The 12240-nt window shown below is 41.8% G+C and overlaps 1 protein-coding gene across 2 annotated transcripts; it reads left to right on the top strand.

The window, feature by feature from the left end:
* The first annotated feature begins 847 nt into the window (after positions 1-847).
* LOC115426626 (non-histone chromosomal protein HMG-14A-like) lies at positions 848-4044 on the top strand. 2 transcript variants are annotated; one of them, XM_030144741.1, is made up of 6 exons: positions 848-1004; positions 1960-1992; positions 2163-2192; positions 2782-2829; positions 2924-3043; positions 3136-4044. In XM_030144741.1, the coding sequence occupies exons 1-6, from the start codon at positions 990-992 to the stop codon at positions 3181-3183; spliced, it is 294 nt and encodes a 97-aa protein (XP_030000601.1). In that variant the 5' UTR covers positions 848-989; the 3' UTR covers positions 3184-4044. The 2 variants fall into 2 exon arrangements, with proteins under 2 accessions (XP_030000601.1, XP_030000602.1); XM_030144742.1 differs by having other exon boundaries at positions 862-1004; positions 1963-1992.
* The last annotated feature ends 8196 nt before the right edge of the window (positions 4045-12240 follow it).

Genomic DNA, 12240 nt, shown 5'->3' with positions numbered 1-12240 from the left:
CCCTCTCTCCCCTGTGTCGAGCACACACTCCGAGACACGTACACGCACGCACCGAGAGGCGGTAGACCCACGGTGATGGCAGCACAACGGGGTTATATTGTCTGAATATTCCACCACCGACCCTTTGTCTGCAGCCACAGACTACTGTTGTTGTTGTTGTTGTTTACCACATGTGCACATATCCCCGTGTGCTGTATTCGAGCCTATATTCTGTTTTTTGTTTTTTTCTCACGGTGGCTCAATAAAAACCTACATTCTACTGTGATTTTCAACACTTGTGCGCGCTTTTGTGTAACAGCACAGCCTGTGGAAGCAACGGCCGGAGCAGCCTCATTCATTCCACGGGCTCTGTGGGCCCCCTGCAGGCGTCTGGGGCAGACGACGCAAGGCTTTTCCCTGAAACGAATTTAGGAAAGCCGACTGACAAACAAAAAAATGTGTCGGAGGGGAGTGGGCGCCATATTGGACTCCAACATGATGTGAATTTGTGGTGAATTCCCCCCTTGCCGGCCGCTGCAGATGTGATCCCTTGTCTTTACTCGAGCCTGCGGGGATGCGTGGCTCCTCTCAGGCGCATGTTGCCTGACACCGGGGCCTGTAAAATGGTGCATTCAGGTGAGCCCCACGGCCCCGCACTGGGACCGAACACACTTGGCATATGGGCAACATGTCCTCGAATGCAATCCTTTAATTGTTGCAGGCTTCCTCCCATCTCGCCCTGCAAGAAGCCATTCGCACAGACCCCAGAACATCACCGGCTCCAAAATTCCAAGTGTTCTGCAGCCCCGAATGGCGTCACCTGATTGGCTGAGGGCCTATCAATCATGCCTTTAGCCGCACCCCTCCCCCCATTCAACCACTCTCCTCTCTGTTCCAGTGTGTTTACTACACTGCCGAGCATAAGGGAGACACTCGTCTTCACATGCACTGAACCCACTAAGAAAACCAGTTTTTAGTTGTATTTGTAAGAAAACCTCCAAGAGATCAACATGCCCAAGAGAAAGGTACGTATTCTCAAAATAATAAAAATTATTTGAGGGGGATATCAGCTATTAATGCAGTGCAAACGATTGTGAAGACATCCCTCTGAGACATTACTTAATTATAACGCAGTGAATGTCCGTTATTTATCGCTGGTAATTTTTGCCTATTTTCTAGATATAATGTCCATTTTTTGTGTGTTAGAATGAATATTTTCCTGCTGGGACACGGCCTTTAAAAGCCGTTTGAGTGTAGGAGCCGCTGTCCTTTGGGGAGTCAGAAGTCTCTTTCGGTCTCCATGCAGTTAAAGCACAAGCAGCAGCCATGCTTTGCAGCTCTTGTCCACCTTCGTCGCCGACCTACCGAGAACAAACGCTTCACTTATCGCCATTCGACCTCCAAACCGGCCGAAAGTGGCACCAGAAAATGCTTTAGTGCTTCTACTTTGCATTTTGACCGCGAAAACAAACATTGGCCGTCACGTTTGGATAAAATTATATATTTTCTCTCTTTGTTCATAGTCCCAAATGGCTGCGATGGCGTGGCTCCGCCGCTTGGTGGAGCCCGTGAGTCCTCGCAGGTCCCTCCCCCCTTCTCAGAGACTCCCGCGCCAGCTTTCAAATCCGAGCCTCATGCATTGAATGAGAGAAAGACATGGGGGAGTGAAAGGGAACAGCAGGGCCCGGGCCCCTAAAATATGGCTCCAGAGGCCCACATGGCTGAGCCCTCATACCTTCAGCCTCCAGTCTGCACATCACCCTGCATTTCTGGGCTGCAGTCCCTTAAAACCACATATATGACAAATAAAAATGAATTTTTGCACAAAACTAAAAAGTGTTCTCAGCAGCTCTGTAATAATTCTCTATGTGCAGTAGAGGCATTTAACATCGGCTTCTTCTTAATATAAACACCTGGTGAACTGATAAACTGGTATTTAGTGTTTTCTTGGTCTCACTCTGCTTTTTTTGTGTTTTGCAGCAGCATGGAGGTGAAGGAGGCGAAAAGGAGGAGGTAAGAGGAGGCGTGCCACTGAACACCTCTCACATACCATCAAAATATACTTTTTAATCATTATTTAGGCCATGTGAGAGCTTTATCGGTGTTTTTATATTGTTCTCAAATGTGTGTTTCTATGATCAAAATAAAAACCTGGCGTTAACTCTGTTTTTTTTGTGTTTTAGCCCCAGAGGAGATCAGCTCGGTTATCAGCGGTAAGAAACAGGATGCACATGCCTATTTAGATTAAGAGATGAAGTTAACGGACATGGACAAGTGCTTTAAAGCAGTCACACTCACATAATTTGTTAAAGAAAGTGACATGTGACTTTAAGAGACACAAAATCAAGAAAAAAATAAAGTTTTTCTACTTTAAAATATATAAATTTGATTTCTAACAGCATAAAATGCAAAACAGGTCATTTCTACCATTTTAGATCAATAATCAGATATGAAAATTATAATAGTACTTTATGTTTTATCAAAAACAACACAAAGTAGACATAAAAACTTATTACATACTTATAACTTAGTTTAGAGATGTATGTGAAACAAATATTAGCCAAATACAGATCAGTGGTTTAAAACAGGCTCTCAGTTTCATCAGGTTAGTATTTCAGAAGTTGAAATTGTATAAATTTCCCTTTTTTTACATGTAAATTCTTCTTGTCCTTTTAAAAGCACATTGTAGGAATATGTCCCCTAGTGCTGTTAGAATTACAAGAGAGGCTGTAAAATGGCGCGTAAAGTCGTGTTGTGTTTAAGTGTCACTGTTTCTTAATCCGATCTCATCTCTGTCCACAGAAACCGGCCCCACCCAAGCCGGAACCAAAGGTCAAGAAGGCAGCAAAGGTAAGAGCTGCACTTCTGAACAGGAACACATAGGAGTTTGTGTTTTTTCTATGTACGTTTTGTCTGATAACAGCATATCCTGTCTCTGTTACAGAAAGAGAAGGCTGTGAACGATAAGAAGGAGGACAAGAAGACCAAGAAGGCAAAGGAGAACGCCGAGGCAGAGGCCAACGAGGAGAACCACTCTGAGAACGGAGAGGCCAAGACCAACGAGGTGAGTCGGAAGAAGTCCGCATTCGCCACGAAAGCAGGTGAAAACAGAAAGTCGCAGTTTGTGACTTTTTCCCGTCTGTTTTGCGCCCACAGGTGGAGGCGGCTCCCGAGGAGGCCAAGGAGGAGGCCAAGTCCGAGTAGCACCACTGCCCAAGCTTTCTCCTCCTCTACAGTCCCTCCCCCCTTCAAATCCCCCAGCCAGCCAGCCAGCCCCCCCAAGTCTCTCACATGGTTTCCCTCCAAGGCGTATTGTTAACAGAGGAATATTTTTATCAATGATTTTATAAGTATCCGTACAGATTTTTAGCACAAAAAGCAAAGCTGATTATGGAGCGCCTTGCAGATTTGCAGTGGTCATATCAAGTGTCTGCAAGCAAGATGAAAACACTAAAATCTTTTTTAAATGGCATTTCATGATCGTTGAAGGCTTGTTTGGTGTAGAAAGTGCGTCCCTGCCGGATTGGCTATGTTGTGAGTTGTGTATTCCTGTGTTTTTCTCCCCTCCCCATCCCCTGATCTAACCCTCCCCTTCATCCTCCACAGATTTAGACCCTCCTCCCCCTACAGTTCAGCCTTTATCCATGTTTTATTAACGGTTCAGCCATGTTAATGTGGGTGATTTCTTCTTTTAGACTCTAAATGTGCAGTGAGTTCCCTTTGCTTCTGTCATGTTTTTTTTTTTTTTTTTTTTTTTTTTTTTTTCATTGAAATTGTGTTTTAAAAAATTTAAAAAGCGTGTTGAAGCGTGTTGTCCATAAGAAAGAGGAAGATGAACATGTGAAACATTCCTGGAACAGCGATGCCTCCGACCTGTCTCCTAGACGACCCTGCGTGTACAAAACAGCTCCTATCCATCCACGCTGTCATGTCGGCTTTTCTAAACACTATGGTTTTTTTAAAATGATTGAATTTGGAAACCTCTGACAAATGCAGGTGTCTGGTCCCTCTCTTATGTTCTGAAATTCTCTTAATAAAAAGAAGTCCTGGGAATTTTCCTCGAAATAATGTCTGTCTGTCTTTTTTTCCAACATCAATGTAATCATTCCATATTAACGCCATAACATTTGGTCATCCAAGTGAAAAATAAAAGAAATGAAGATCTGTAAGCATGCATGAGTTATCCTTATGAATAGATGAGTATGCAGCTTTAAATTGCAGTATTTTGTTGGCAAAGGCATCAACATGTTGTCTTAAAATGAATATTTCAGGTTACAATGTAGTCGATGAACCTGTGCTTAACCAAGTCTCATGTAGTGTCTATTATTAAGCACATGTGAAAGCCTTTTAGTGCTTATCTGAACAGGGACCTGTAAAATCAGACTATTAATGCACTTGGTTGCATTCATTTTGACAGATGTAGGGTATAGAACAATATTAAAGCAATTTCCTGACTAAATGAAACATGCCCATAATAATGTAAATCAGACAAAGCCAAGATTTATTTTAACAATTTATCTCCATCTTCCTTAAACAGGGCTATTCAGTCTATTTAGTTATCTTTGTAGTTACTCAGTGTGTTGTTCACCCTAGCGTAGTCATCTAAGGATTTTAAGGCAGTGTGATTGACTGCAGATTAGTTTTGTGCAGATTCTCAAGGAGGTCGGGTCAACCCAGGGTCAGCCACAGCTGGGATGCTCCTCCACTGTGTGCTGATCACAAAACGGTGTGTCACATGAAGCCTTTGCTCTTTAATTCTTCCTCCTGCTGATTCACCTCTGTTGCAAGTCACTAAAATGTAGAAAATGGAGCAGAAGCAGCTGGACATGTGAGCCGGGGCCCTGGTGAAGCCTGTGTGCTCCTGCTCTGCTCACATCCCAGGACAGATGTGTCGATGGAGGGTCTAGACCCCACTGACAGCACTCACACACTGTTGGTGTTTCCAGCAGACGTCCTCATCCCCCCTTTAGGCTTCTCCTCAAACACAGATTTAACTCTGCATGAACTCAAGCGTGCTCGCCATGACCCACATTTACCTCAGCCGCTCTCCAGTTTGTTAGGTTCCATGGCATAAAAGGAAGCTCCATATTGAGTTTTACATACAAAGCTGTGAGGCTCTTGCCTGGCAGGAACAGTCATGAGAGAATGCATGCACTCTTCTATACAGACACACTATGAATAGGCTACTTTCTCTGGGTTTTCTGTGTGTGAGTTTTGCCTCCAGCTTGGACTTTGTGCATGGTTTATACATTAGTGCATTCATTGTCAGATTACCAGGAAACATTTTTATATCATTATCAGTGAGTGACAGTAAAACGCTCTGCAGTCATCTCTGTAATAAGAGATTTATGTAAAAGGTTGGACCAGCTGCAGCTGCACACATCAGGCCTGTTTTTCACAGACTGCAGCAGCTGCATGCCTTCATTTATCTCTAAATCTCTATCTGCATTTTCAACAGATAATCCAGCTACGCTCGATTTGGACTTCTTCCCCCTGCAGCGGTTGCAGCCCCTCTGACCTGCATTGTCATGGCCGAGCGACGGGCTCCATTTTGTCGATATTTTATTGTATTGAGAGCGTTATGACGTCACGCCGCCACTAGATGGCAGCCTTGCCTTATTTTTATTTCAGCCCACAGCTCGTGGCATATTCTCTAGCTTTGATTAAGCTTACATTTTATTTACTGATATATTAAAAGTGTCATTACTTTTTCCCCCCCTAGAGTATGTCAGTGCATAACAGGAGACAGATCATAAATGTCAGGATGAAATATGACTTCAAAGGCCGTGCTCTGAAAAGCAGATCCCTGCAGGCTTTCACAAAATCTCCCATTTCCTCTTTTATTCACATTTCCATTGATCCCCACCTCGTACTTTCTATTAATCCGCTGTTTGATGCATTTACTTTCCTATTTAACCTGCATACAACCAGATGGTTCAATTAAAAGCAAAATACTTGGCTCAGGATATGAAGGCTGCAGTGATGGTGTGATGGATATGAAAGGAAGTGCATTATTGATTAGACTGAAAAGTTTGTGATCTCAGTATAGGTGGTCCCTTTCCTTTCTTTCTCCCCCCCATCCCCAACCCCCCCCTGGTCTTGTGATAGTCCTCCTCGGCCCCCACACCTTCATTGATCTGTCCTGTCTCCTGTGATCATGGCTTTGATACTGAGATGCAGACACACATAGACACACAGCTCCTCTCCTAAGGCGCTCTGACATCAAACAGCTAATTACTGTGGATATTATTGTATCTTCATCTGTGGTTCCTTTGCACTGCCTCTGCCTGAACCCAATGTTTGTCTGCCTGCTTATAACTGTCTGTCTGACCATCTGCCAGTCTGCCTGCTCGTCTGCTACTGCTCATCCTCTTCTTTTTCATCGTCTAGTCTGAGTAATCACAAGGGAGTTGTGGCCCAGCCTTGTACTCCCCCCCCCCCCCCCCCCCCCCAACTGCACTCTCATTCTGTCCTCTTCAACTCTCTGGTACGTCGACTAAAATAACATTATTTCTGTCTCTTTTTAAACATGTGCATATCCTATTTTGTCATCCCACGCATTTCCAGTCACTGTCTCCTCCCCGCTCTCGACCATTCATATCTTCTGTCCACACAATTCTGGTCAAGGTCCTGCACCCAGGAAGGAGTGTGTGTTTGTGTGAGTGTGTGTAGTACAAATAGAGAGAGTGGGGGAGGGAGGGATATTCTCTGCGTAATGGATAAGGATGACCTTTTCTGAGGAAGTGATTTAAATGATGTCCTTTTGTCACCAGGGATACCAGCGTGTGAATGTGCATGAGCGTTTGTTGTGGATCAAACATCAGACCTTTGCACATGCTTACACACATACACACAGTTATACTGCAGGCACAAACACACACAAATACAAGCTGTTATCAGTTACACATTCACATGTTGTTTGGTGAAAAAAAAGAAAGAAAGCCTGAGCTGGACCTTAGTGATGTTTGAAATGAACAGATGTTTAGTGGCAAGGTTCTCTGAAAAGCTACTCCAAGAGGATGTTACTGTCTAGCTGTCTTAAACTGTTTGTGTTCCACTGTTTTGTTTATCTGCGAGGCTGGATGCACTCTACAAGGGTGGGATGTAAGAGCAAGTGAATGGCAAGAGACAGGGTGAGGAGAAGAAGAAGAAGAAGAAGAAGAAGAAGAAGAAGAAGAAGAAGAAGAAGAAAGCAAAAGAGGGGAGGAAGTGTGCAGGGAGAAGAGCTGGATGCAGATGGGGATCTATTCTCTCTGCACATGCAGACAAGATGGAAATGAGTGGGCGTCTGTGACGTCAATCAGTGCACACACACACACACACACACACACACACACACACACACATACACACACACACTGAGACACTCCCCTCCTCCTCCAGTCCCATGCTAATGCATGCTTCACTGCAAACAGCAGCAGTGCCATGGATCACAGTCATAAACATCAGGACACACAAGCAGCGTCCCACAACACACATACTCAAACGCACACACCCCAGACACAAACATGAGCATACGTACACTGACATGTAAGGTTTATGATGATGTCAGTATTACAGAAAGTGGAAACCCATACCTGGTCATAGCTTGAAATAGTTACTAAAAGGAGTGAGATTATTGATAACACTATAGTATTGTTTATTCCACTCTGTGAACTCTAGAGTACTTTGTGAGGAAGGAATCTCAAGAACATATTATTTTTTCCTGAAGTCGAAAAATAATCTTGTCTGGCATGTTTTTGACCAGAAAAATGATCTGATTTTAAGAAAATATATCTAATGTTCTGACATTCAGTATACAATTATTACGTAAAAAAGTGACAACCTATTGTTTTAAAGTTTGAATTAGTAACCATATTATTTAAGGTTAGTAAAAATTATTTTCAGATCTAAAAGCCCACTGCTAAAACAGCCCAACTAAGAAGAACCCAAATATTCTTAAATATAACCAAATTGTCTTATATTAAACATTTGCTAGAATTCAAGAATAGAAGTCTGGCCCTAAAAGTCCTCTGCCCATCACAGAGGGCCCAGAAAAACACCATCATTTAAGACAGTCATGCTTATTACAAACAACAAAAACACAGAAATTTAAGACATAGAATATTCTTTACCTTAGAAGTGAGTAAGTAGTATCACTCCTAAAGTATTGATAACAGCCTTGGGCCTTTAGTGAGATATTACTGGTTACATTTTTCTTGATGTTGGCTGCAAAATCTTTTGAAGAAAAACTTAAAGTGACTTTACTGTTCTTGTGAAAAATGTGGTTGACAAAATTACGTTGACTTTTAGAAAGACAAATTCCCAGAAACAGGGCTTTTTGCGTTCTTGAAAATCCGATTTTAGCACTGAACAATGAGCACATTAACTACCATTTAATATGAAGTCTTTAAAATGTGTATCACAGCTACAGATGAGTCATGTCTGAGGTAGAATCACTGGTAAACTTGTCTACCAGTCTACAGCTGCATGTACAGCTCATTCACTCCACTGGAAATGTGCCTTTGTGTACGCCTGATTGATCACTTGTTATGTAAGCGCTTTGTCACATGGATAACATTATGAGGCCATTATGTTGCTTTTAGTTGGATTAATTAACTCTTAAGGTCTTGGTGACCCACGGATGAATTCATGAATAAATTAGATTTTTGAGATGAGCAGGCAGATGTGCAATAAATATAACCCTCCCTTTGTTTACTATATTAGCAGACGTATATAGAGTTAAAGACATGATGTGCCATTATAATCAGAAAATATAACAGATGGTTAAAGTTGGAAGCAGTGGTGCAAAGTGACATGATCGACAGGTTTGATTCCTCAAGGTTTTCTGATTCAGGCTCCGCATGTATGACATGTATTTGGCAGGTTCGCCTTTAAGAAATCATTCATCCATGTCACAGAGTCGTGACGACACAGACTTCTATCTAGAGAAATGAAAAACTATTTTTAAAACACCCCTCACTGCCTACCCAATTTTGCTTTTAAGGATGAATTAGCACATAAAGTGCATCAGTTTCAATGTGGGGGTGGTGTGTGCATATGTGTGTCCTTCTGATGAGGGGGAATTGGAGGTGTGTGTCTGAAACTAAAGATGCGGCACCCACTTGTCTTGCCAATTGCTCTATTTCTTTGAGTAAAATGGTTTTCTTGGCTGTTTTTCATGAAAGGTTTTTTTATCCCCTTGTACCCTCAGCTGGGAGAGGACTGAGTCATAGCTGTCAGGGAAGCAGGTGGGTGGGAGGCACACCAGTGGGTTGTGGGGGGTGGTAGTGAGAAGAAAGGTATAGCAGACGTAGGAGGTTCAGTTTAAAGGGAGCCATGGGGAGATTATTGTGAATGAAAGAAAGAATTATGAATGATGAGTACTATGCATCCATTTTATTACAGAACATTCAAGCAGGGAAAGTTATAATGCTCCACACACACACACAAGCATGCACACACGCACGTACACACGCACGCATGCACACACAGGTTTTAAACAACCAGGTTTATTCAGAGACAACTGATATTAAAATCAAAGGCTGCTCTCACATGAGTCTTAAAATCATTTAGGAGACATTAGGATAATAGCATGAATGGAGATCACAAAAGCTGGCTGGCAGCTATAATTACTTTGAGTCATGCATTGGAAAGAGCAACATGCTTCTGTCTTTTTAAACCTCATTGTAAAGCTTTTGTTTAATGCTTTGAGATGCTTTTAAGAAACATTGTCATATACCTTTAGTACCTTTTAAATTATTGATGCCGTTTTATATGTATGTGATTTTTGTATGGTTTTAGAATGGACTTTTCTTGTGTTTTATGTATATTTTTAGTGTGGATGTATGGCTGTCATTTCTATTTTGTGTAACTTCTGCTGCTGCTGTCTTAGCCAGGACACTCTTGAAACAGAGATCTTTAGCCTCAATGAGCTTTTTTCCTGTTTAAATAAAGGTTCAAAAAATAATAATAACAATCCTGCAGAGTTCACAGGCGCCCACAGCCGTTAAATCAAGATTTTTTTCTCCAGACCTTTTCAACTTGACTCAGATGACTAAAAGAGAAATTCAGCATCCTCTACCTCATATAATGTATGTACTAGAGTTTCCAAATAATGCATCAGACCAGGATGAGTCCTGGAAAAACAAAATACTGATTTAGTATATTTACAGAGAAGTTTAGTCTATGGGAATTGGTGCTTTTTGGGGGCTCCCCTAGTGGCTGTCAGTGGTATTACAACAATGCTTCTGCAATGGCTTCATTTTGGAGCTGAGGTCCTTGCCCCTTCTCTACTCAAGACTAAACGTACAACCAAACAGAATAAACTGCCACTTTATCTACAGGGTTTTTTTTTGTTTTTTTTGTTTTTTTTAACTGATTCTTGCACCATAAAGTAGTTGAATACATGTGTTTGTCAGTAACCAGTCACATGTTTTGTAATCTGTGTATGGAATACTTATACTATTGAATACTGTAACTTATTGGGATTTGAAGAAAATTAATTTACAATAAACTTTGCTAAAGCTGTTAAGAAATGTAATGTTTATTTTTAAAAATGAAATACATACATTTTTCACTCAGATATTGTTAGCTAACCGCAGGTAGTGTTGGCTAGTGAGCCAGCAGCTTTCCAGTTCAGTCAATCTGAGGGAAAAGTACAACAAAGTTTGTTGTTAAAAAACATAAAAAATGTGGTACTTTGGAAGACCTTCATGTCTAAAAGTCAGATTTGTGTCATTAATAAAGTAAATGTAACTAATCTTCTGTTTTATTAGTGCCAAAGACACTATTTATTATAGACATTATTTCAGTTCTCTATTTCATCACCACTAAAACCAAATATAACATTAAATTCAAACAAGAATGAATTTTGAAATGAATAGCTTTTTCACATTTGTGTCTGGTACTGATCAGCTACTAACAACGGTAGCATTGTGGTTGTACTACAGTGATGTTAGCTAGACAGCGACACACTACGCACCAACTAACAGACAGAAAAAACAAACAATCAAATCATTATATACACACAAACTCATGACCATCACATTTGTAATTATTATGTATTGTTCGAAACAGAAATAGATCCACAACCCATTCTGGTCCCTGACCTTAGGACTGGGAAAGGCAGCATCAGATGTTTGTGAAACCTTTCAGGTGTGTCTAAACGGGTACACAATTGCACAAAAATGAGTAAAATGTATCTGCTGGGGAGACAGAATGAGAGAAAAGACACCAGTGGGTGATGTTCTCTTTTTGTCTCGGTGAGTTTGAAAATGTTTATTGAGGGTGGACCGGTGGGCAGGCCATTAGGAAAATTGATGTGCATGCAGCTGTGTGTGTGTGTGTGTGTATATATGTGTGTGCTCACGTACATATGTGTGTGTGTTCATGCTCCCGCTCTGACATCACTGCTGCCGTCACTGCAGCCACCTCACAGTGACTCCCTTGTGACTGAAGGCCTGACAACCTCCCACGCTCTCTCTCCCCATCAACTCCCCTGGTCCTGCTCCTCACGCCTCAATTTATCTATAACCCTCTCCCCCCACCTCGCTCTGTCTGTCTGTCCGTCTGTCTGTCCTCTGTTTTCCCTCTGCCTCTCAACTCTTATTTTCTCCTGCATCTATCTCTAGCCACTATCGTTTTTGTTTCATGCCGCCTCCTTTTTTCCTCTTTTTTTGCTTGTTTTTCATCTCTCTCCCCCTCATTTGGTGTGTGTGGGTCTTCCCTGTCTTCCGTCATGCTCTCTGCACCCACCGTGCTGCCTGTCTCTTGTCTCTATGGAAACCCTGAGTGGACAAGAGTGGCTCAGAGGTCTGCGAGACACTGATACAGACCCCATTAGATCACAAGCTCTCTTTCTCTACCAGAAAGCCCCATGTGCACACACAGCCGAAAGCCTATAGTGTGTAAATAGATGGTGTGACCATGCCAATACCTGCCATCACATATAAACCCCCCTGTGGGATAGAAACACCCCTTTCCTCCTGTGTGTCCGTGACCTAATCAGTGGTGTGAAGCTGGAGGAAATGATGGAGGCAGGGAGAGAATAAGGAGGAAGGCCAATTGTTTCATTATACAGTAGCTCTCTCACTTAACAGGTGAAGAGTGTGAAACCACCTGATGCTGCCTCTGCACACACACACACTCACACACACACACACACACACACATATATGTATATATGTATGTATATATATATATATATATATATATATATATATATATATATATATATATATATATATATATATATATATATATTCTCATTTGAAGAACACA

Source organism: Sphaeramia orbicularis, chromosome 10 (genome assembly GCF_902148855.1).
Source record: "Sphaeramia orbicularis chromosome 10, fSphaOr1.1, whole genome shotgun sequence".
Classification (NCBI taxonomy): Eukaryota; Metazoa; Chordata; class Actinopteri; order Kurtiformes; family Apogonidae; genus Sphaeramia; species Sphaeramia orbicularis.
The sequence above is the reverse complement of the archived record's forward strand: the minus strand, read 5'-3'. Positions and strand labels throughout refer to the sequence as shown.